The sequence below is a fragment of the Amphiura filiformis genome, chromosome 2, assembly GCF_039555335.1.
Source record: "Amphiura filiformis chromosome 2, Afil_fr2py, whole genome shotgun sequence".
Classification (NCBI taxonomy): Eukaryota; Metazoa; Echinodermata; class Ophiuroidea; order Amphilepidida; family Amphiuridae; genus Amphiura; species Amphiura filiformis.
This window is the reverse complement of record NC_092629.1, coordinates 40,275,364-40,301,842: the sequence shown is the minus strand read 5'-3', so window position 1 is coordinate 40,301,842 and position 26,479 is coordinate 40,275,364. Positions and strand designations below refer to the sequence as shown.

The 26,479-nt window shown below is 41.2% G+C and overlaps 1 protein-coding gene across 3 annotated transcripts; it reads left to right on the top strand.

Annotated features, from left to right (window-relative positions):
• Positions 1 to 7: 7 nt before the first annotated feature.
• Positions 8 to 18,687, top strand: LOC140146213 (plasminogen receptor (KT)-like). Of its 3 annotated transcripts, XM_072167996.1 has the most exons (6): positions 17 to 160; positions 3,630 to 3,645; positions 3,773 to 3,876; positions 5,595 to 5,725; positions 6,517 to 6,626; positions 16,840 to 18,687. In XM_072167996.1, the coding sequence occupies exons 3-6, from the start codon at positions 3,796 to 3,798 to the stop codon at positions 16,959 to 16,961; spliced, it is 444 nt and encodes a 147-aa protein (XP_072024097.1). In that variant the 5' UTR covers positions 17 to 160; positions 3,630 to 3,645; positions 3,773 to 3,795; the 3' UTR covers positions 16,962 to 18,687. The 3 variants fall into 3 exon arrangements, with proteins under 3 accessions (XP_072024095.1, XP_072024097.1, XP_072024096.1); XM_072167994.1 differs by lacking the exon at positions 3,630 to 3,645 and having other exon boundaries at positions 8 to 160; positions 3,757 to 3,876; XM_072167995.1 differs by lacking the exon at positions 3,630 to 3,645 and having other exon boundaries at positions 54 to 108; positions 3,757 to 3,876.
• The last annotated feature ends 7,792 nt before the right edge of the window (positions 18,688 to 26,479 follow it).

The following is a 26,479-nucleotide window of genomic DNA, read 5'->3' as shown; positions in this document are numbered from 1 at the left end:
CCACTTCCTGTTTTTAATCCAAGGTCAAACAGGGGTCAATATTGTTTACCTTGGCAGATAAAGCATGTAAAGGAGTGTTATGTAACTTCTCATGCCTTTGCAAAAGTTGTAAGAGAGCAATTTTCCGTGGCAATTTAAGCTTCATATAATTAGCTGTAACGTAAGTCGTTCTGTATGCTTGTTATTGTTTTTTCAAGGATAGTAATTAGTATTTAAGCTTCTAGACTTTTCTTTAAAGCTTACTGACATGACTGAACTCATGATCCATGATCATTGTGATCCATCCATCATCACACTGTCATGATCATGTATGTCATTAGACTGCGGAACTCAGTCCTCAATGATAGTCAGTCATTTATCTTTTGGTCGTTATATGACTATCATTTGAGGGACTGAGTTGTTATAATATATCTTCCGAGGTGCAATTTCAGACAATAGCTGGGGATTAGTGGGGCAGAGGGTGCCAGAGGTTATCTATTGAATCCTTTCATGACCACTGAAGCATAGTCAAGTCTCCCAAGGACACTCGGCACAAATTGAAAGACCATCACAAAAGAATGCATGCATGTCAGGTCATCGACACCAATTTGGTGTTTGTTATGACACAAATTTTGTGTCTGTTATGCACCTCGAAATATGTACCTTAAAGTCTGTATCTAGTATGTCATCAGTCCAGGCCAAAAACAGGCAGTTGTCTTATCTTGTCTTCTATTAGTGCCGTACTATTACGCTGACTTTCGTATTCGGCGAGGAGGACGATTTCGACCTCCTGGTTTGTTTACAAACAGAGAGGTAGACAAAAGACTGTTCCGCATGTCAAAACCAGTGTTCGAAATAAGCACTTATCCTCTTGTCCTCTTGTCCAAAAATCACTGGGGACAACCATATTGAGCTATGTACTTATCCCATATCCCCTGGACAACCAATATATTTTACCTCCGGCTATGCGTTTTAAACTGGGTACACCAATAGGGTGGAGCAGTACTTTTGTGCGAGATTTTTTATGCTAATTATTATTATTTTTAAGTCAAGGGTGTCAGCTACCTAGACAAATTACCTATCAATTTAAAGCTTTTGATGAGACCTTTGTATTGATACCATATGTAGCATAAACCATTCTAAAGTTATTTTGATTTTAGTGAAAAAATGAGAGGGTGGAGCCGAGGATTGATATGGAGGATTGATATGTAAATTTAACTTTAAAATTTTTTTAAATGGGGGTATATTGATATCTTTGCTGCTTTTAATTGGTTTTATGTCGTAAAGACTTAAGAACAATAATTTAGAAGCTAAAAAAGGTAACTATGTCTTTATATTTAGTGAATTTCTATTGCAAATCACTCTATTACAGAAAATGCCTTAAATTGCACTGTTTGTGTGTAAATCCCTATTCGGAATGCCCCAAATGTGTGCTTCAAATAAGTTCGCACACAGTGAAACCTGTAGCAGGTATCACAATAAAAGTATACATTTTTTTAAAGCTCTTGAGCCAGGGAAATCAAATATGATGTTCTTTTCAGCATAGGGTATAATATGTAAAAAATATATCCCACTGAAGATCAAACATTTTTTATGGAAAATGTTGCTGTTCAACTTCCACTACCTCCCTAACCAATCTTCCTACTGGGAAACTAATATCATTTTTGGATTCCCTGTTTAATTTCCTGTCAGAAAATGTATACTTTTCTTGTACTTATGGGTTTAGTTAACAAATAATTATATTTGTATCAAAAAGCGTGCATTTTCAAAGAGGAAAAAAATTAGAAAATTTGAGTACCGAAAAATCTACCAACTCAAAACACATGGCCGGGGAGCCATAAGTATGACACATTTTGGGGACAACCAAAATGTATTGAGGACAAGCAGAATTCATGCTTTAGTTATCCTCAGGATAACCTCCATATTTTCCTTATTTCGGACACTGGTCAAAACACTCAAGTATCAGAAGGATGGTCCACAATAGCGTGATTCACGTAACATGAATAGGGATTAAAAAGCTGTCACATAGAACCATGTGCTTCTATTTTCCAATTTGCCATCAAGATTTCATATGGAAACAGTTTAGTCCCAGAACAGGATCATGTCAGAAATTAATATTTTGTTCTGGGTCTGATTATTCGGACTAGTCTTCTATAATCTTTTGCAAGGTTCCTGTTAAAAGCGTATATGTGTAGGTATGAGAGGCCAGAGGCAAACCTTAGTTAACACATTTGCTAATATTGTATTACAACAATGTGTAAATGTGGGCATTGGCAACAATGTGCTTCATGCATAAACTGAAGATTGAATTTATCAATGTGAGCATGTAAATGACCATGTATGACTAACATTTTGTTTTATTTCTGTTCTATTTCAGAATGCTGTAAAAAAAATCCAAATTCCTCCATTATGTTTCCTCAAACCAATTACCAATTTACTCCAACCAATTCTGTTTAATGCATTAAAATAGGAAAAAAAATGCTGCCTTTGCAAAAAAAAAATCCCCCAACCCAAACTCCTAGCTCCCCCCCCCCTCCCCGAAGAATCAAATGGTGCATCCCTAAGTGTCCTTTTTGATTTGTTTTTATCTGCAGTTTATATCATGAAGAAAGTCAGTTCCTGTTACCCAGTACACCAATCCGAGTTCATACCTTTGCACTGATACCGACAGGGGTTGGGGGATACATGTATTCACCTGTATTCACCTGTCTTGTCGGGCTCTTGGGAAGGTAGAAAAACCTTATTGTGTCCACCTTAATACACATCCTAACACTCACTGCACATTACATAATAAGGGTTATTTGGCTGAAGAGGACTTAAGGGGGTACTACACCCCTGCCCAATTTTTTGCCTATTTTTGCATTTTTCTCAAAAATTATAGCGCATTGGTGACAAGTAAGATATGTATATTATAGGGGCAAAGACTATAACTACTGCACTGAAAATTTTATTTCAACACAGACAACAGTTGTGGAGTTACAGTCAAAAATGAGGGAAAACCAATATGTGATCAATAAATCAATAACTACTTCTCCTCATAAGACATCTCCTTCAAACTTGGAACAATCTTGGTGGCCCTCCGTTGTACCTTCTCTATTAACTGGGCATCTTTGTTGTACAATGGATTCCTGATGCTTTTAGCATATTCAAGATGTGGTCTTACCAATGTCTTGTAGAGTATCTTTAGAATATCCTCATCCATGAAGTCAAAGGTTCAACGGATGATTCCTACCATTCTATTGGCTTTATTAGCTACTGAGATTTCTTTGGTAAGTGGTCAACATTAGTCAACCATCATTGTGGGGCCTTATTGTGTACAGTTTTTCCAATTTGGAATGTGAGCATATAACATACCTTTAGCTGACACTTGACATTGTGTCTCTTTATACAGATTTCTTTGGTAAGATGTCAACATTAGTCAACCATCATCACTGGGCCTTATTGTGTACAGTTTTTCTAGTTTAGAAAGTGAGCATAACATACCTTTAACTGTCAACACTTTACATTTTGTATCTTTCTCCAGATTTCTAAGAGGTCAACATTAGTCAACCATCATAATGGAGTTTAATTGTGTACAGTTTTCCTAGTTTGGAAAGTAAGCATAACATACCTTTAACTGTCGACACTTTACATTTTATCTCTTTCCCCAGATTTCTTTGGTAAGAGGTCAACATTAGTCAACCATCATCACTGGGCCTAATTGTGTACAGTTTTTCTAGTTTGGAAAGTGAGCATAACATACTTTTAACTGACACTTTATTTTGTCTCTTTATACAGATTTCTTTGATAAGAGGGGAACACTAATCAAACATCATCATGGGGTCAATGATTTCAAAGGCTATGGACGAAAGTTTCCAGAAACAGAAGAACTTGATGAACGAACAGCAGAGGACTGTGGTATGTACTGGATCCAGGAAATGAGATTCATAAAGCATGCATTCTGTGACATAACCAATTGGGTTATTCTAGTTTCACACATGACCTTAATCTCCCACACAGGTTGTATAGATTTCAAATGTAATCATCCATTTAGGTAACCCCAAATTGAAAATTGAAATTCACACTCCCTGTGTTGGAGATTATGGTCATATGAAACAGAAGAACTTGATATCCGAACAGCAGAGTACTGTGGTATGTACTGTATCCAGGAAATCTGAGATTCATAAAGGATGCATTCTGTGACATAGCCAATTGGGTTTCACACATGACCTTAATCTCCCACACACATGACCTTAATCTCACACACACAGGTTGTATAGATTTCTAATGTAATCATCCATTTAGGTAACCCCAAATTGAAAATTGAAATTCACACTCCCTGTATTGGAGATTATGGTCATATGGATTTCAAGTGGAATTACCCATTTGTACTTTATACGTAGGGCATGTTTTTAGCTGGGATCTCAGAGCAAAATGCTACACATTCGAAACAAAAAGATGGCAATTTATTTCTTGCATTTAGTCCCTAGCTTCTATGTGCAACTTGCGGAAAGGAGACAAGATTAATTAAGTTTCCACGTATATGTCAAATTTCAACCTGCTTAATTATAAATCATGAGGTCCTAGGCTCGATTTCAGAGCGGGATCCCTTTTTCTACTTGTCTCCTTCGATGTGCACATTATCCAGGAAAGTTTCAAATGCCAATTGTTGTTCTAAAATATAGCAGCAAAATTATACATGTAATTGCCATGTCTCAAGAGCAAATTTGGAACGGGCAGTTGATCTGACCCTGGTTTGGGTGTTAGCACCACTTCTTAGCATTAATTTTTCACAATAATCCCTCTGGGTGTTGAAAGTATTATACCACTTGTCACAAGTATTCATACAAAAATTAAAATGCTAAACTTTCTTCAGAATGGCAGCAAGTATTATACCACTTACTAGTATTCAGATTTTACTACTTATTTAGTATTTAGATTTTCAAACCAAACTGAAATTTAGTATTGAAATCAGGAGAATACATTAAACCACAAAAATACAACTAAACAAGTATTCCGAAGACAACATGAATATATTCAGAATACTTATAAAATTTGGTAGTAAATTGCAAACATGAATGCAATCTAAGCAATACAAAATCTGACACCACATAAAGTATCTATGTTTGTTCTCCTGCAAGTCAGGTTGTCCAATTCCGTAACCATGGTATACAAAATCCACAGTCGACAAAGGGAAAGCCATACTTACTAAGAAGGAGGAACAGTTACAATCAAATTGACTTATTTATGCTTCATTTGTTGTTTATTTTGTTTCTTTTTTTGATTAATGGATGCCTATATGTTGTCTGGATGGTTTACTTCGCGAGGGCAGCTTTAGCTTTTCTAGCAAAGTCAACCACGCAGATGCGCTGGACGTGAGTTGTTTTCAGTGATGAACAATGGTGAAACATGATTGAATCCATTTCAAAACGAAAACAAGCCAAAGATCATCTAATTCACAGGATTATTTCACAAGGAATCTCCATATTTTCCATTAACTTATACATGTCACAATTTCGGGGGGGAAACCTGTGCATAATTTCTCAAAATTGCTAAATCAAAAAAAAAAAAAATCAGTACGTGAAAGTAATGGCTAAATACAGTAACCATCAATCCTTCACTATTCTTTGTTGCAGATGGAACGACAGCTGGTGATGCAGAATCAGATGCGAGAAAAACAAATGGCTATGAGTATGTCTGGATCCAGGGAATTGCTGAATTGGTACGGATCTTTCTATGCAATTGCTCTGTTAGGCATGGTAGCTGGGTAAGTTGAATTCAATCCCTGTGTTTAGTAAGCCAAAGGAAGTCAGGCCTGTGCTCAGGGATATACTTTTAAACCCACCCGAACGCCATGGCGGATAACTTTGCGGTTGGGCTGGTAAATTTCCAATAGTGCGTGCCCACCTGGCAGGTATGAAATTGAGGATGTTTTTAAAATTGTTAATATTACAGCCCTCAGCTAAGCTACTCTGGGATGTCTTTTTCAACATTTTCTAGGTCCACTTTTTGTTTAAAAATTTATCAGAAAGTAAAAAAATTGCAATATTTGGGCTTTATGTCCACTTTTTACCAAAAATAAGCATAAGTACATTTTTTCATGCAAAAAACGTCCCGCAACCTCACAATAAATATGCGTACGGGCCTGATGATTGAAAGTGTGTTTTATTGGGTTACTTGCCCGACTGGCTAGTGGCCAAAAAAAGTTAGAGTACACCCCTGCTTGTACTTTTCCTGACTCAAAATTAATCTGAGGTCATAATAAACAGGATATACCTATCTAGTAGGGCTACCAGCTTCTTGCATTTAACCAAAGAAAGGCAACTGCATCTGTTTTAAATATGTTGCCTTAATAGAGAGACTAAATCAATTGCTAGTATTATTTAAGTTTTGGTTTGTTTGTTTGTTTGTTAGTTTATTCATATTTCAACAAATTCTTAACAAATGTTACCTGAAAATTAATCAAATTGTGGGTGCCTAATTAAATCATACAAAAGCAATAATTACCAGTATTATTTGCTTAAATTTGTGTTTGTTTGCTTGTTTGTTTGTCAACAGATTCAGTAGAACCAAGAATCCAGCAATACTGGTTCCAGCTCTACCTTTGACATGGATAGTTGGTTATCAATATGATTGGGCTTATGGCTCCAAAGTACACAGAATAAGAGGTATTTATCATCAAAAGGAACTTTATTGATCACTTTGGAAAAAAGCCCAATCCGAAAATTGTTTACAAATGGAACCAATACCAGTGTGCATTCACAATAATGATGTAGTGAATATGGTGATGAATATGTGCACTGAATTTGATGATGATGAGAAAGTGATAGCTAAAATGGCTACAAAAATGTTAAATTTGTTCAAAATAAATGCAAAGTATGCAAAAAATTGCAGATTTGGTGTAAATTTCTGACAAAGAGAGGGTCATTGGGTGTAAGCTGATGAAAATGGGTCATTTGGTGTCAGATTTGCCTTAAAAAAAAGGGGTCTATCAACAGGCACATGATGTGTGTCAATATATGGGACCCCTCTGGCATTGTATGAATCATCAGTTTCAAGATTATGCAGTGGCGTTAACTTTGATGACATACTTTCGGGTTTATTTACAAAGAATTATGGTTATTAATGGTAAACTTCATCCTATGAAAGATAGGGAGTGCACCACCTATGTTTTTCTATCCAATGCTCCAAATTGCACAAGTAAACCACCGGATTAATATATTTTGTTAGATAAACTGTTTATTATCAGCCAACCATTATTTATGTGACAGAATGAAACCGGGACTACTCCCTATTCCAGAAAAATACAGAACTAATTTTTTGGGATTAAAAAAATATTATCAACTTCTGCCAAATGAAACATAGCTCAATCCTAATCATTCATTTAGTCCTAACTGGAGATAAAAGAAAAAGTTCACTATTTTACTAATTTCTTGAAAAAGGAGCCAAAAACATGCATTTTTGGCATGTTTTCTGACAATCGAGTCACAAAAATCAACGACTTGGAACGAGTCTAAGCATTCAAAATCTTAAGTATAATCCAAAATTTTGCTATAATTTTCACTTTTTTGTGTTACTTTAATTAAATAGTTGGTTATAGAATGAAACATGTCTTTTCCAAATATTAAAATGCATAAACTGAAATTAGTCTTAGTACAAGTCTTTGGGCTTGATTGTCACAGCATATGAAATACACCCTAAAAACGCATGTTTTTGGCCATTATTTTCACAAATTGGCCAAATATTAAGATTTGACTTTTATTGCTAGTTAGGACTAACTAAAGGATTAGGATTTAGCTATGTTTCATTTGGCAAAACAGGATGATATTTTTTAATCCCAAAAAATTAGTTCTGTATTTTTCTGGAATAAGGAGTAGACATGTGTAATGCCTGTGATACCCTGCCCCCCCCACCTTCCCGACTTGGGATTTGCTGCCCACCACAGTTACAAATAACTGCCAAATTTAGGCAAATTTGTATCCCCCCTGAAATTCACTTCCCCATGCCCCATGCAGACAAACATTTCTGGTGTCATCACTAGACATATCGTCGGTCGCAACGCATAGTGGCGTACGTGAAGGACAAAATATGTTTCCAAGCAAAACGTTTTTGAAGGATATGCCTCTAGTAAGGGAGTCGATACTCCTCCACTGTTATCTCTCTCTGGCCCTATTTCATTTGAAATTGAAGTTCAAGGTTCAAACTATTAAACTGTATCTTTAATATTTAACCAGGAATAAATATTATGGGATAATAGCTAGCTCTAAACCTATACGCCACTACGTGAAACGGAAAATTTGGAAAATCACTCTACGCCACTATGTGTTGCGACCGACGATATACATTATCATATGTATCACATACTGTCATATCTCAAAAGGCTGCCTTGTGTGATTTTTATTATCATTGTTGTATTTCGTATTGTTATTTTATATTTTAGCATGCTTCTGTCTTTTATGAATGGACAATGAGATTGTAATATTGTGATAATACCTCAAAATTAATATGTAAAGTTAGGCTAAAAAAAAGTTGTTTGCTTGTCCTCTTCTGACCGACCGTCTCCGCAGTCCCGACCGTATAAATTTTTTTTTTTAAATTTTTTTTTTACAATTTCCCCCAAAAGCTCATGAACTTTCCGTCTGAAAAACGGAGGATCAAAAAAATGCTGTAAAACACCATATCCTGCATGTTTCCCCGCAGACGGCTGAGGGTTCCGATATTTTATAAACTGAGCTCAAAAAGAAACTTATAATTTTTCACAAGGTCATATCTTGAAATCCTGTCCATCAAATTGAACCAAAATTACACACAGATTTACTTCAATACTCTACTCTTAACACATGTCAGTAACCAAGCAGTTATCCAACTGACACAACAGCAAAATGCACTGACATGGGACAGCTTCCTGGACCACATTCACAGCCCAGCCCTGTTTCATGAAAAAAGTGTATGAAAAGCAGAAAGCAGCACCGTTTTATCATCTGTGCAAGGATCTTGGGTGTATTCTCACAGATTTTTTGTCCTGGGTGCCAAATGTTGGGTTGTGAAAGTGAAGAAAGTCCAGGAAGCTGTCCCATGACAGTGCATTTTGCTGTTGTGTCAGTTGGACAACTGCTTGGTTACTGACATGTGTTATGAGTAGAGTATTAAGGTAATCATGTGTGTAAGACTCAGTACACCGGTCGATCTTACCGTTTCCGATGTTGATTAAGATACTTCTTGCATCGATCCCGAGATGCGGAAAAAACCAATAGTCATTTTGCCCCACATAAATGAATAAATAACAAAAACCCCCCGATCCCCCGAGTGGACTCACCCATTCGGTGACGTCACACACGATAATCATCCCTCAGCCTCCTTGGTTTCTAGATGAGATAGCGTGTGGATTTTTCTTTACCAACGCTAAGTATCATTACGAACCAAAGGGCCGAGATATACAGTTTGTTTGTTACACCTGAGGTAAAAACCAACCAGTATAGTGCGCTAGGGAGATAGTTTTGGCGACATTTTTTCGCTAGAAAAGTGACAAAAAGCGATCCAAAAACTTAGCTTGTATGAGTGTTTCCGTTCATATACGGGACACACGTTTCAAAATGGCCGCCCTTAGGACGCCATTTTATTTTTGTTCTCACGTAAAACAACTATAGCAGACTAGTAAGTTACAATAGATGTTTGTACAGTACTGTGTATACATGTATGGTGAGTGATTATCGCTATGTTTATGGTGTGCTCTATCGTTATATCTTTCAGTACGCGTCTGATGACGAGTTACTGCTAAGAGTTCGGTGGGTTTCCGAAGGGACCAGCCTGACAAATCTATAACAAAAGGTTTTCAGTTTTTCATCCCTTTGTACATATATTTTTATATCATACCACTACATCAGCGTCAGCCACTGTGCGTGTGGGTCTGTTTATTGGGCTTGAGCTTGTGTTCGGGGGGGTAGTGCTGTACGCTCCCGATTACTACAATGTCCAGGCCTTGTCAATCATGCCCTTCCCTTGTGGCAGAGTGGGACCCGCATCCACTCTGCTACACCCACAGGGATTGCTCTAAATCAAATAAGTGTGCTTCCTTTTGCATAGGCTTATCGGACATCCACTTCGAGGATTTAGAAAGTAGCGCTCGTTTGGGTCTTCGACACAGACAGAAAACGAAGACTAAGAAACAGAAGCCTACAGGTAAGATTGATATGGTAGGTACTAGCGCGGCCGGCAAGGGCCACGCTAAGGTAACCTCTGGGGCTCCGGTCCCGGCAAGCAGGCGGACCCTCCGGGACTGCTAGCGAGCCCGAAGGCCTAGCAGCCAGCGAAAGCACTGACTTAACGTCTAAGCTAGTAGCAGGCAGCAGGGCGGTACTTGCCCTAACAGGCGAGTACCAGTCTACCAGTGAGATCTCTAGCGAGTTTCTTGCAGGTGGACACCCGTCTATTGCTGGCGAACGAAAGCGGGTCTAGCACCCGCGAAGTAGCGGCGACGGACAGTATGCCAAGGGTACCCGGGCTTGCCTGGGTTGAATCCTAGCATACAGCGTGCGAACGGACCTCCGGGCTTGCCTCGCCGGTTCTGTAGCACGCAGCGTGCCAGTGGAACCCGGGCTTGCCTGGGTTGATCCCGGCACGCAGCACGCCTTTCGTTCCCCGCAAGGGTCGAATGAAAACGTGCAGGGGTTTAGCAGAGACGATACCGGGGCTAACGCTTCGGGTGTAGGCTTAGCAGAACCAACTGGGGTTGTCACACGGCAGCGTTCCATGGCGGGACCGCCGAGTGATGCCCTGGGCCTGGAATGGCTGCCGGCTGTCCTCCGGGACTGGCTAGCGGCTATAACGGGGTTGGGCTCGCAGTCTCTCACGGGACAGCGACCCAAGTGCAAACGGTGGCAGCTACCGAGACGAGCTACGGCTCGACTTCAGTGGTAGCCACTATGCACGCGCCCATAGCTGCCGTGAGTGGTCCGCCACACACAGCGACCTTGGGTGAGGCTCAAGAGGTTAGGGTAGGTAGTTTGAACAGCCTGGCTGATCAACAACCCACTTATGTCCTCGAGAGCCAGCAGAGCGTGGGTGATCCATTACAGTCAATGGGTCGATTACCCTCTTATGATCGATCACTATCTATTCAGCGGAGCATGGCTCCATTGATTGATACTGCCTATTCAGGTAGCGAGGTGACTGATCGAGGGTATACACGCTCAGCTACCCGTGATACTAGGCAAGCTCCTTTTAGCCAAGGGACAGCCAGTATAGCGGGGTACCCATACACACGGCTTGATCCTCTAGCGGGGAACGCTGTGAGGCATGGGTACAGTGGTACGCAGCCGGGAGCCCTACCGGGCACCTACGCTACAACCACGCAGGTACCGCAGTACTCGTCCTGGTTACCACAGTCTCTGTGGCAACAGGGGGAGGCGGTACTGGTACTGCTTCCATGGGGTTTCCCTGGTGGCGGATCCTTTCAGGGTCAGCTACCGACAGGGTATGCCCGTGGTATCCGCCGCAGGGTGGTTTCTTCCACGGTCTCAGCACCGTGGCAAGTGCCGCCTAGCGATGGGCAAGCAGTACCACCAGCTGTTACCCAGGCTGGGCGGCGAGTGGCTAACCCTGATACAGCTCAGGGTAGGCCGCGCGCTGCTATGGCTAGGCGACAGCAGCGAGAGCGCGCGGATCCCGGGTGCTATGGCTAGCATCTCGGGGTCTGGCGGGAGTACTCCCTCTTCTGCTGGTGTTCAGTTGGCTAGCCACACGGTGGCGACACCTCCCTGTCCACCTTCAGATGCCCGTCGTCAGATCTCTTCCTCATCAGAGAGTGAGTCAGAGTCTGAAGGCGAGGGAAAGGAGTCGGAAGATGAAACCAGTAGCGACTCACAGTCTGATGAGGCTGTGCAGGTAGCTTCAGGTATCCTTCCCCGCTGCCCGTGAGGAACTCGCTAGCAATGGTCTGCCTGCGGACACCGCTGAGGTGATGAGCCGTGTGGCCCAAGGTTTGGGCCTGGCTTTCTCTCAGGAGGAGTCCGTTCAGGAGGACCAGGGCATCCTTTCAGTAGGATGCCCAGCTAGCGCGTCCACACAAGGGTCGCCCGCACTTGCATTCCCCGGCGGACATCAAGGGTAGGTTTCAGAGGGCTGTCAGGCTCGCTGGAGCTTCGACGCGGCGTGCTTGCGCTTCCACTGCGTGTTTCGCAGGAGGACTCTGAAACCTACCTCAGGGTCCCTGACATGGATCCAGACGTTGCCAGCGCCTGCCGCTGGCGGCCAAGCGCGCACGGGTCGTTCTCCCCAGTGGGAGGAGGAGCTAAAGCTCATCGATAAGCGAGCACGCTCGCTTATCAGAGTCTCTAAGCGTCGCTACCACGCTTGCCGAGCACCTCGGTAGGAAGGTAGCGAACGACCACGGGCAACGTCGGAACTCTTCCGCGAGGTTAATCTGTTAGCGGTGCTAACAGCTAACCTCAACGAGAGTTCTATGGGCCTAGCCCATAGGATGTCATCTCGCCGCCGGGAGAATGCCTGTCTGTCCCTCCAGTCAACTTACGGCTCCGACTTTGCTGAAGCAATGAAGAAGTCAGACTCGGTGGGACAGGGGCTACTCTTTGGACAGGCCTTTTGCGCGACGGTAGAGGACCGGGCAAAGAAGGCCACCAATGAGAGCACTCTGAAGAAGTCAGAGGCTGCCCTGACCAAGGGGAAGGGCAGTAAGGCGAAGAAGAGCACAAGAAGAAGAAGTCTTCTAAGCGTTCTTCAGCGCCAGCTCCGGCTTCAGCAGGACGCGCACCACAGACTACACCGAGCCGAGGCTACTCCAGCACCTCCCAAGAAAACTGGGAAGCGCAAGAGTAGTGCTGGATCGTATGGCAAGCCCCTAAGAAGAGCCGTTCTTCTAAGGGTGGCAAACCAGATCGGTCCTGAGGGCACGGCGGTCGACAGTCCATGCCGGCAGGTTTTGGACTTCCACAGGGATTCCCCTGTGGGCGGCCGCTATTGCATTACGCCCAGAGATGGCATGCCATCTCACCGGCGCCTGGGTATTGTCAGTGGTCAGTGGGGTTACAGGCTGGAATTTACCAGCCACCCTCGTGGCGCCTGCACGATTCAGAGGTCCACGGTAGTGCCGCCAGACGGCCCCCAGCGTCGGGCACTACTGTCAGAGGTCACTCAGCTTCTCACGAAGCAAGCGATTGTCCCGGTCTACCCCCTTTCACCAAGGGGTTTTGGAGCACGTTTTTCTGGCTCCAAAGAAGACCGGCGACTGAGGCCATTCTGAACCTCAAGCCGTTGAACGAGTTCATCAGGCCCAAGAGGTTCAGAATGGAGACTCTCGCCGGTGCTAGCCTGCCCCATCAAGGGTATGTGGGCGGCATCGCTAGATCTCTCGGACGCATATCTGCATGTTCGATCGCACCTCAAGATCAGAGGTTTCTACGCTTCAAGGTACAGGGTCAAACTTACCAGTTTCGATGCCTGCCATTCGGCGTGTCCACCTCCCCCAGAGTGTTTACACTCCTGGTCAGGGCGGTGGCAGCGTACCTGACGCGCAGGGGAGTCAACATGTGTTGCTACCTGGACGATTGGTTCATTTACGGACGCACCCGCTGGAGACACAGTGTCTCGTGGAGTTAGTAGTCCGTGACGGTGCGGGACCTGGGATTTCTGATCAACGCCAAGAAATCCAATTTGGTCCCGACGCAGACACCACTATTCTTAGGGGCCCAGATCAACCTCAAGGAGGGGATCGCGGAGCCCTCACCCGAGAGGGTGACGAACATGGCGAGGTGTGCCCGACTCTTGGCCGAGTCAGAGGGGGCACCCGCTGTGGCATGGATGAAGGTTTTGGGCCTTATGGCCAGTATGGTAGACCTCGCACTGCACTGCCGTTTCACATGAGGCCTATACAACTACACCTTCTAGCCTTTTACAGGCCCAGTCGTCACCCAATATCCCTCGCGGTTCCGATGTCGGAGAGCGCGCGAGAGGAACTCTGGTGGTGGACCCATCAGCCCAATTTGACTCAAGGTGTCAGGTTTCTGCACCAGCAAAAGCGCCACGTAGTGACGACCGACGCGTCAAAGCTGGGCTGGGGGGCCACATCCACGGGACTCAGTCTCGGGCCTATGGTCGGCCACGGAGACGGAGTTCCATATCAGCCTTCTCGAACTTTGGGCAGTGGAGAGAACTCTCCAGCATTTCGAGAAGGTGATCGTGGGATCTCATATCGTTGTCCAAACAGACAACACAACCGTGGTGGCCTACCTCAACAGACAAGGGGGCACCAGGTCACCATGGTTATGCCTGCACGCACTACTCCTGATAGGGTGGTGCAAGGCCAGGCAGATTACGGTGAGAGCGATGCACATAGCGGGAGTCACCAACATCCTCGCGGACGATCTGTCACGAGGAAAGGTGTCGGGACCTACAGAATGGTCCCTTGCTCCGCAGGTCGCCCAGACGATCTTCGAGGTGATGTACCACCCCTTGATAGATTTGTTCGCATCTCATCGAAATCATCAGCTGCCGGTGTATTGCTCAAGGGTCGCAGACCCACAGGCATTCGCCGTGGACGCTCTGTCCGTAGACTGGGGAGGAATGACTGCTTACGCTTTCCCCCCGATCTCACTGCTCGCAAGGGTAGTGACCAAGATCGGGAGGGGATTGCAACGTCATTCTGATAGCACCGTTCTGGCCGAAACACCTGTGGTTTCGACCGATGTTCGATCTACTAGCGGCACAGCCGCGAGTACTCCCCAGTTACCAAATCTACTCCGGATGCCCGGAGGAGAGGTACCAAGTCTACCACTAGAGCACCTGCAGTTAGCTGCATGGCCCTTATCAGGAACGCGTGCGGCGGAGGGAGGCTTTTCATCAGAAGCTGCTTCTCTCATCGCCGGGGTAGAGCGAGTCTACCCTCCGCACGTATAGTCAGCGTTTGGCTCCCTACTACGCATGGTGCGATGAGAGAAATACATCTCCCACTAGAGCCCCTGTGCCTCTAGTGGCAGATTTTCTGACAGAAAAGTTCAGGTCAGGACTTCAGCAGGCAACGATAGCCAACTACAAGTCAGCCATTCTCTCGATTCATCGGGATTTGAAGACGGGTCGACTATCAATTCAGATGGGTCCCTAAGTCTTCTTCTCGACGGTATGTTCAACGGCGCCCGCCGAAAGGAAGGTGGTCCCTCCATGGGACCTCAACACAGTCTTGAGTATATTAAGGGTCCCCTTTGAACCCCTGTCAAAAGCGACCCTTAAATACGCCACTCTTAAGGCGGCCTTTCTTCTGGCGTTGGCCGGGACGGCGCTGCTCGGAGTTGCACGCAGTCTCAAGTCAGCCTCCGATTTACTAACAACGGAGCGACGCTGTTTCTTCGCCGGATTTTCTTGCAAAAATGAGCGAAGTACATTCCGACACTCGCCCTCTTCCTACCCAGTATTGGGCAGGGTTCGTCAATAGCCGAAGACAGGTTGTGGTGCCCGGTGAGGGCGCTACAGCACTACCTTGGCGAACACAAACCTTAAGAGGGGCTCATGACCGCTTATTTATCACCCACACGAGAACCGCACGGTCCAGCCGCTAAACAGACTCTGGCACGGTGGCTGGTCCAGGTGTTGGTGGACTCGGGCTGCAAAAGACGCCGCCCCAAGGCCCACTCAACCAGATCTATCTCATCTTCGTGGGCCTACCATAGGGGGGTCCCCATTGAAGAGATTTGTCAGGCTGTGTCCTGGAAGAACCCGTCGTCCTTTTCCACGGTTTACTACAAAAACGTAAACCAACGACCAGGCGATAAGTTCACCAGGGCTGTTCTGGGGAGATAACATGGTGGTTGGGTATCAGGTGTTTTATGCGGACAATCAGAATTCCAACATGGTAAGAACCAGTGTTTCTATTCTTAACCACTGCACTTTCAGTTCAGGGGTTTTTGTCTGTTCACGTAGTCTTTCTGTTTCCCGGCCGTGAGGGGGGGAAATAGTTTGACCTCGCGATTACCATGCTACCCACTCTCCCGATCCTTATCAGATGCTGGCCAATCTTGTACCTCCATCCGTCTGTTACTTGCTAGATCGATCTTTCAGATGTTGATGCAAGAAGTATCTTAATCAACATCGGAAGCGGTAAGATCGACCGGTGTACTGAGTCTAGTCCCAAACAAAAATGTTTGGTAGACTCATAACGTGCGATCTTACCTTTCCGATGTTGATTATCCGACCCGCCGCCCCTACAAGTTTGGCGAGTAGGGGCTGCCCAAGTCGGATAAGGGATGATTATCGTGTGTGACGTCACCGAATGGGTGAGTCCACTCGGGGGATCGGGGTTTTTTGTTATTTATTCATTTATGTGGGGCAAAATGACTATTGGTTTTTCCGCATCTCGGGATCGATGCAAGAAGTATCTTAATCAACATCGGAAAGGTAAGATCGCACCGGTTATGAGTCTACCAAACATTTTTGTTTGGGACTATTTTGGTTCATTTTGATTGACAGTATTTTAAGATATGACCTTGTGATTCACAAGTTGGAAAAAATTATAAGTTTCTTTTTGAGCTCAGTTTATTATCATCCTCAGCATCTGCAGAAGTAAAACATTATTTTGACTTTGAATTTGACTTTGATGGAAATTTTGTGGTCAGTGAGTGTTTTACATACAAATAGGCACTACTTAACATTGATACTTGAAAAAAAAAGAGAAAAAAAATCTTTTCCAACCGAATTCGACCCAACTTCTGAAAGTGACAAGCAAACAATTAATTTTCTTTTGGCCATATCACAATTAGATGGCGATAATGTAAAAATCACACAAGACAGCCTTTTGAGATACAACAGTATGTGATGCAGACTACAACATGTAATCTTATTCAGCTCTATAACCTTGTCTACTAAATTTCTTTTCAGATGGTGCCGAGGCTATTTTGAAGGATGAACACGACAAACTGGGCATGCCATTGGGAATGCCAACATTCATAGATATAGAAAGAGTCCGACTAGCACCCCCTGAGGATGAGTTGGATAAATAAATTTTGGTAGAGCTACAATGTGAAAGCAAGGCCTTAGCTTGCAATTCTGGGACCAAATTCTCATAGCAATATTATATAAATAAATGAGAGGGGGTATATAGGTGTGTATCACACTCCATGCCAGTCTTCAAATTTTTTATTTTTTTTTTTATCGTGGGGTGCACTTTTGCACCCTATTTTGAAAGTTGTGGTGCAATTTCATCTGGCGCAGGGCAATTTGATGTGCAACCTCAGACAAACAACACATTAAGTCAGTACAATGTGGTATCGCAATTTTGCAACACACTTTTAAAGTGTGTTTAAGATATAGGCCTACATTGCAGGATATTGTTATGAGAATTTAGCCCAGGGTTACTTACACATCTATCTGACATTAAAATCATGTCCTAAATTTTTGATATCAATCATTATATAGCTCTTTTGACCAATTGCAGTCAGGGACATCAGTACAAATTCCATTGCTCTCCACTTCTAATTGTGGCTAAAAGCACCAACGTACGGTACATGTTTTAAGAAGCCGCACAAATGTGTGTTTTGACCAGCTGCTTTGATTCGTTGATGTCACAGATTATTCTTGGTCAAAAGCACTATTATGCACTCATATAGTCTGTATACCTTCCTCGAGTCACTGAATCAGTAATTTAGATATTCTTTTTTCTTGCATCTCGAAATGTAATGATGAGGAGTATATAAAAGTATATATTTTCAGAAAGGAAATGATGCAAGGAATCCAACTAGCATAAGAGATTCCTGCAAAAATTAACAGATTTTGAGAAAATCACAAAATTTGATTTTACTTTACTGACTCGATGAAGGTATACCGATTATAGGTTGTTTAATTTCCAGACGTAAATTGACTGTTATTAAGGTTTGTAAACCTTTATGAATGGTGTGAGCAAGGACAATAGGCTATTCCATTTGCAATATGGAAGACATGACCTTAATCTTTCACACAGGGAGTATGAATTTCAAATGCGGTTACTTGAATGGGTGACTCTATTTGAAGTCAGCAGCCCTGTGTGAAAGATTAAGGTTATGTCTTACATAGGGCAGGGGGTGTATGGTGTGAGCAAGGGCAATCGGCTATTCCGTTTGAAATCCATACACCCTGTATGGAAGACATGACCTTAATCTTTCGCACAGGGAGTGTGAATTTCAAATGAGGTTACCTGAATGAGTGGCTGTATTTGAAGTCTGCACCCCCTGTGTGAAAGATTAAGGTCATGTCTTCCATATGGGGTGTATGGATTTTAACTGGGATAGCATAATGAGTCTCATGTCAGGTGAAATAATTTTGAATTTTTCGATGCCTTTATTTTAACATCACTGCCCTTATCATCACCCCTTGAATGGTTCAGCCATAATGGATAGAGCCTCAAACTGGCAATAGGCATGAAAGGAAGAATTAGGTCCTTCTACCCAGTGATACATGACTGGTTCAATTCCCATTTATGTATGCTGCAAGTTTGACACTCTACCCTCAAAACCTGATGACTTTGCAAGAAGTGAATACAGATAACAATATGGTTAAAAACAACTCTCAGGCAGCAGCAGTTTTAAAGAGATCTAAAAAGCACCAAATCCTATAATTTGGATGCTTTTAAGGGCTGGGGTATGAACGTTTGGACAGTATTTATTTTGGGACATTAGAGCACATCAGACATATCGAATTGTATTCTGAATATGAAGAATGTCATTCTGATATCAAATAATTTTGATTTTTGAAATTGCAATTTAATACACATTTTATGGCAAATCATTAAAATTGATATTTTTGATATTTAACAGTACTTGAAGTAAACTTTAAAAATCTGATGATTTATACTTAAAGTGTAAATGAAGTGGGATGAAAAGCCGACGATCAATTGAAAATTTTGACCTTTCGTATTGAAGATATGGATTTTTTTTCCCAAAACACCAACAAAAATTAGGTCTTTTTGGGAAAAAATCCATATCTTCAATATGAAAGGTCAAAATTTTCAATTGACCGTCAACTTTTCCTCCCTGCTACATACACTTTAAGAATATATCATTAGATTTATATAATTTACTTCGAGGACTGTTATATATCAAAAATTTGAAAAATATCAAATTTTTATAATTTGTCATAAAATTTGTATTATATTGTGATTTTTAAAAATTGAAAGTTATTTGATATCAGAAAGTCATGCTTCAGTATTCAGAATGCAATTCGATAGGTCTGAGGTGCTCTCATGTCCCAAAAAATACTATCGAAAGCATAAAGCGCTCATTTTGGATCCCTTAAGTGACTTTGTGATACAATTCATTGGTTTGGGTTCCTGATTTTAAACCAAACCAAGTGATGATTTTTTATGAGTGGATGGATACCTAGCTAAGGTCCTACATGAAAAGTCAAGATGCAAAAACCAATACAAATTTACCATTAATTCTGATTAATTATTCATAGTTCATTAAGAACAAGTACCAAAGCAGCATCAACAGTAGATCCCAAGATCGAATACATTTGGCTGCTGTGCCTTACTCAAGTTATCAAAGACGTTTTTAGACACTTTAGCATACTGTAAACATGGAAATTGAGCTTTGATTGAACCACGTTGTGAGAAGCTACAACACATCATCACCAAGCCGTATAGCATTGCATGATCCTGTTGTGACCCTGTTCTTTGTATGCATAAATAGGGTGCAAGCATGGGCCAGTGCTTACCTGTTATCGATTATAAAAGGAATATCAATGTAAAAGACATTATGATCGATGGCTCACAATCAATCACATCAGTAACAAAAGCAAGTCAAGCTCCAGTTTATGACAAATACATGTACATGAATAACTGCCATGTAGGAGGCATAATTGGGTTATTCCATTTGAAATCAAACACCCCTGTGGAAGACATAACCTTAATCTCCCACACTTGGGGTGAAGATTTCACCCATTGAGGTAATCCCATTTGAAATTCACACTCTCAGTGTGGAAGATTAAGGTCATGTCTCCCATAGGGGATGTATGGATTTCAAGTGGAATTGCCAATTCAGCCAATCACACCGCCAGACAACCTATGCAATTCAGATTTAATTATAGGAAACAAGATTGTCGTAAATACTATTTTGCATCTTACCTTTTCATACACTCAGGGTTTGACGTTAACCTTTTGTGACAAACATCTGTGTACAACTCTTTTGTAGAAAATAGAAATATTGTGTGATTTGATCTGAAACCAATTAAATCAACAGTCTATAATATCGAATTGATTAATTCGAATTAAACAATTCATTGATGTTTGCACTGGGTAGTAGCCATTACTGCCAGTAGACAGGAAGTCTAGAAAGTTGACCTCAACGCTGTGGGAGGTCTTCCTGTGCTTTTGAATGGGACAGCAGTAACCTTTGGCCATTTTTTAGACCAAAATTTTGGATTTTTCAGATTTTTTTCTAAGTTTGTGCGAGCATAACAAGACTATCCGTCGATGGATTTTTATTTCCGTCGGTAGATATTTTTAAAATTAAGTTTTTCATAACATATTAAAAAGGCAGAGACCCCTGTTGTATAATAAATTAGCTAGATAAGTTTTGAGTAACATTGATGAAAATTATCAAAAAAGTGCCTATTCTTTTGTGTGTGTACGGTCCATCACCTGTCACTTGGTAGTCTTGTAACATGTCTAATGGCGCTGCCCATGGCCACTCGATGAATTGTTTAATTCGAATTAATCAATTCGTTATTATAGACTGATCAATGCAATTAAATATATATTCAGATTGATGTTCTCTTTGTATAATATTATGAACTTAAAATATTTTTCCACAATGTAAGGGGCTGCGCAATAATTATGTGTACACCGGGGTGGTGAATTCTCAGAAGTGTCTGTCAAAAATTGCTAGCCCTCACCTTTCGACATGCCAAAACTTTTGCCCCCCCCCTTGACATGCAAAAAAAAATTGCCACATGCCAAAAATATTTGCTCCCCCCCTTTATGCATGCCAATTCAAGACCTGAAATTGTAAGCATATCTTTAGTAAGTATATTCTTTATTTATATCTTCATTGTCTGATCATGTGACACGAGTATTGCAAGCAGAACATTTTGAATATGTTTCTTTTGTTTGTTTTATTTCTTCTTTTACTAGGACACTCAATCAATTGAAAATACAATTAATCATCTATTCTACCTTGAGAACATGTTTCTACATCTTTTTTAGTAATATCGAAACAGTGCCCAAATCTCTGTGCCAAAAAATCCCCCCCATTTAGCCAAAAAATCTTTGCTCTGCTTCCTTTTGGTCTGCCAAAAAATCTGTCCCCCTTCCCTTTTGGTCTCTCAAAAATCTTTTGTCCCTATAATTCACCACCCTGGGGGTACACATAATTGTCGCACCACCCCTTACATGGGATGTGTTGTGTACTTGGTAAGGTAATCAATGTATGTGTATGAATCACACATATCATACTCAAAATTAAATATATGTAACATTTGAATACTTACCTCTAAAGACCTTGTACATGTAGGTATCTGAGCTTATACTGTAAACACTGTGTTTAGTGAAAACTCTGGTAATCGACTTGTAAACACATTTACACCTGCATGTGTTTAATTCATTCTTTACAAATCAATTACAAAAAAGTGTTTAAAGAAGTGTTTAAAGTTTAAACACTCTTTTGCAAAGACCACACTGATAATGCCGCAAATTGATCCTGAACAGTCTAGGCACAATACAAGCGCAACTGACGCCGTCTGACGCAGTGTATGTCATAAGATTTGTGAAATAATTATGAGCCCTTGGTGAAGGGTACACTTTAGAACGGCATGCCAAGTTATACCAAGTAATATTACGTGTAGTTTGAACTTTGAAGTTGTGACTTATATAGAAAATATGTATTTTGAATAAAGCAATATGGGAAATTATAAACATACTGGCATCGTTTCATGACTATGATTTGGTTATTTGTCGAAAATGTGTTTAACTTTTATTATTTTTTGTGAGATACATGTAGGTGTTCATTTAACTTGACTTACTAAACACAGGCCCCAATGAAAGTGATATTTTAAAATGTGCTTTCTGACAATCATTCAACATGGGGGTATGTGACCCCTTAGAAGTTGTAATTTTTTGAAATTTGAACCAATTTCGTGGACCATGTTTACACTATTATTGTGTAAAATTGTAGTTGTAGTCCTATTGTAACTATTGTATTGTACATTTTGTGCTTGTGGTTAGCTACAAATCTGGGCAGGATACTATTTAGTGTCACTTCTTCACAAGTCACATTCTAATTCCGTATTCAATTTGGTCCTATAGAACTATCGGTGCCTGGTCAGGTGCCGATGACTCTTGACATCGCTTCCTGGAGATGTAATAAATTGTATCAAGCATAATAATTAAAAGTTGCATAGTGTTATTGTTTTTCATTTAAATAAAAAACAAATGCACTGAACAAATATTCCGGGTACAATAAAAAGTGCCATCGGTACCTCTTGGCACCGATAGCGCTATAGGACCAAAAAAAAAGTTGTACCTAATCAATCATTGATTGTCATTTTGAGGCAGTCGTTAGATGGTTTGTTTAGTGATGGAGGAGCATAAAGTGGCTAGGATCGAGACTTACTGTGTCAGACACCCTCCTTTTTCAGTACCGTAGCCAGCGGGGAGGGGGGGCAAGGAAACAGAGCGCCCTTGTCCACCCATCACCCCGATCATGGGCCAAAAATATTGTAAAATACAAACATTTTGCGCAGTACACAAGCACATTGTCACAATAAAGCCCTTTTCATCCAAGTCATGGGCAAAAATAGTGTAAAATATAAAAGTTTTGCACATCGTCCCAGTAAAGCCTTTTGTTGAAGCTCGAAGACATGTACAGTCTCTCTAAAGAACAAAACCGGTATTAGACTACCCCGTAGTCCACTTGCCCATTCTGCATATACTCTGGGTATTGTATTTGAGCTTAAAACTCTAATTTAATTAATGTGTGCACAATTGATAGATTTTCACATCTGATCTTTTTAGTCACCCTACACCCTCTGTTTGTTAGCTCCCCAAGTGGACTACTGACATTGGATTGCGGTCAGAGATGCTTAACACGGCTGTCTATGAGCTTCTATGGATGAGATTGTCGGAAATCTGGCCTACTAAAATTGGCCATGATGTAATGCATCTTTAAATGGATCTGGCTTGTGATTGGTCGCCCAGATCTCGTTAAGGTTTAAATCCTCCGGGTACCTATCATTGCCATTAATAACTACATGGTACACAAGTCTGCCGCCATTGTGTTGTGTAATTGCATGAGCAGCGTCACTAAATGCATGGTAGCGTATTGTATTTGCTTGCGGTTAAATTTGATTGATAAACAAGTGTGATTGACAGTGTGAGTGTCAGGGACTTTGCCCACTCAAAATCCCGTTTAAAATTGGAAGTCCATAGTCTATTTTTAATCAGAATTGTTCAGTGAAGTGCCAATACAATTATGACATTATGATAATTTATGTTGCATTCAATAATATAAGCCTCACGTACACTTTACTTTTACTGTCACTAATATAATAATTATATAAACTTTTTCATAACAATTTTATACTAGTATATATTTTGGTGTTATAAATATCAGTATAATTTCGAGTTCAACTGAATGCTTTCATCATGATTAACATTAATAGCATGCTTTTATTTATCAAAAATAGACTATGGCATAGTCTAAACCGGTATATGTATGTATGACGCAACTGCAATTTTTTCGTCTGTGCCGCCCAAAAATTTCATTTTGCCCCCCCCCCCAACCAAGAAAGCTGGCTACACCCCTGTCAATTTGCCAACTTTTAAGTGGGACACATCCCCTGCATCCCCTATATTTGAACTTTGTTTTCCACTTAAAGCCATGTGTGATTTGCTGCACCCAGTATATTTGTTCTCAGTGGTGGTAGAAGCATAAAAATTTAGGGACAAGCATATTTTGTGCTGTTTTTACTGGGATATTTGCACATTTTTTAGACTATTTTTGCCCAAAGTGAAGATTAATTGTGGCAGCCCCAAAACACTGTTTACGCTCTAAAAAGGACGATGCACTGGGCTTTATTTTTCTTCTATTAGGATTTTTAAGGGGGGCCCGCTTCCGACACCTATATTTTTACTATGTCATGCTGTTATAAACTAGTATACTTATATTCATATTTTCTCAAAATTGGCAAAGTGGAGATGAGGCCTTGTGCTTCTTAGTAGCCCTGATTGTGTTTCACCATAATGCTTTTTAGTGAATATTGGCTCACTTTTTGCATTTGTAAAACTTTTATAATATGCAATTTCCAAATGATTATTTTCATAGTTTGGTTGACAATGATTTGAGCTGCCATATAGGCCTACATATATTAAGATTTTTTTTATATATTTCAGTTTCTGGGGGTCTATTGTTTAGAAACAAAAAGGCAAGGGAGTTGGTCTGTAATTTGACTTCATTGTTATGTTTGGCACATCAATGCATCTGACTTGAGGTGTGCAATACTTTAAGAATTCAAGGAAGGCTTTGCAGGTCTAAATTTATCAAAGTCACAATAAATTAACCCTAACACCCAAAAATCTTACAAAATCTTACGATGAAAAAATCTGCGCATGCATGAATCCCAGGGTCTGCGATGACGCAATCAGCCCAAGTGTTATATGCGCACTGAATTGCTGGCCGGGCAGCAATAACCCGTGTAGCTACCGGACCGTGATCGTGTGGTTGGCATGCGAGGGGTCAAAGGTTCGAATCCCGGGGGTGCCAAGTCAAAAATTCTTCTCCTTGACTTTTTCGGATCTTCTTTGACTTCCGATACCAAAAAGCAGGGTCCAGTGTTAGGGTTAACTAAGATGTATTTTTCCAGATTAGAGCCTACTATAACCCTAACACCCAAAAATCTTACAAAATCTTACGATGAAAAAATCTGCGCATGCATGAATCCCAGGGTCTGCGATGACGCCTTAATCAGCCCAAGTGTTATATGCGCGGAATTGCTGGCGGGCAGCAGTAACCCGATGTAGCTACCGGACCGTGATCGTGTGGTTGGCATGCGAGGGTCAAAGGTTGAATCCCGGGGTGCCAAGTCAAAATTCTTCTTCTCCTTGACTTTTTCGGATCTTCTTTGACTTCCGATCCCAAAAAGCAGGGTCCAGTGTTAGGGTTAAAGACAATGCTACAGCAAAGTAAAAATTGCATCATTTTCTGCTGTTCTTTAATTTAAATTTGCCATCACTGAAATTTTCAGAAAGCTGTCCCTCTTTTTCACTTTGGAAAACCCCAAATGAGAGACAGTCCCTCAAAATGAGGCGGGGGGCAGTTGGCAGGTCTGTAAATGTCAATAAAGACTGGATAGGCATGGAATACCAGTGCTTGAAGTGGTCAAGCGCCCCTCTTACTCATGTCTCATCATAATAATTAGATTTGTTAGGCAGGGTAGGCCTACAACAGGTCCGAATCCACATTTGATGTTACACTGGTTCATATTCATGTGACACTTTAAAAAGATTTCAGACTTGCAAAATGTCATGGAGTCTCTATTTTTATGAGTAACTCCTGTCTAGAAGTCAATGAAGCTGTGCAATTTCTTGCAAATTTAAGACCTTAAAATTTATTAACTTCTTTTGTCTAGCCTGAGGGTGTAGCGATAAACACCATATGGAAACGTAGTCTCTTTTGCTCTCAAGAATTGTCCACTGGCTCGTACTACAGCAAATCACTATGTCGATTTCAGCCGGGAAAACGGGCGATGGTCATATTTTAATTTCTAAAAAAAATCCAAAAAAGATACCAACACAGGCCGTTCAGCATTTAATAGGTTATAGTATTTCCTAATTAAGCTGTAAAAGTCATAAATGTGGGTTATTGACAAAAGGCGGACGGAAATTACAAGCCCACCTTAAACATATTCATGAAGTCAGACGTTTCATTTTATGGACTGTGCGTTAAAGCCATATTATAACGTTTGCTGAGGAGAACGCCCTCAAAAATAAATTCTGGGTTTTACCAGACTGGGTTTTACACGATTGTAATGTACTTAAGGGATCTAAAATGAGCATTTATTGCGTTTCGACAATATTTTTGTGGGACATGAGAGCACCTCAGACCTATCGAATTGCATTCTGAATACGAAGCATGTCTTTCTGATATCAAATAATTTTCATTTTTGAAAATCACAATATAATACAAATTTTATGACAAATTATACAAATTTGATATTTTTCAAATTTTTGATATATAACAGTCCTCGAAGTAAATTATATAAATCTAATGACATATTCTTAAAGTGTATGTAAAAGGGAGGAAAAGCCGACGGTCAATTGAAAATTTTGACCTTTCATATTGAAGATATGGATTTTTTCCAAAAAGACCTAATTTTTTTTTTGGTGTTTTGGGAAAAAAATCCATATCTTCAATCTGAAAGGTCAAAATGTTCAATTGATCGTAAACTTTTCATCCCACCTACATTACACTTTAAGTATAAATCATCAGATTTATAAAGTTTACTTCAAGTACTGTTAAATATCAAAAATATCAATTTTAATGATTTGCCATAA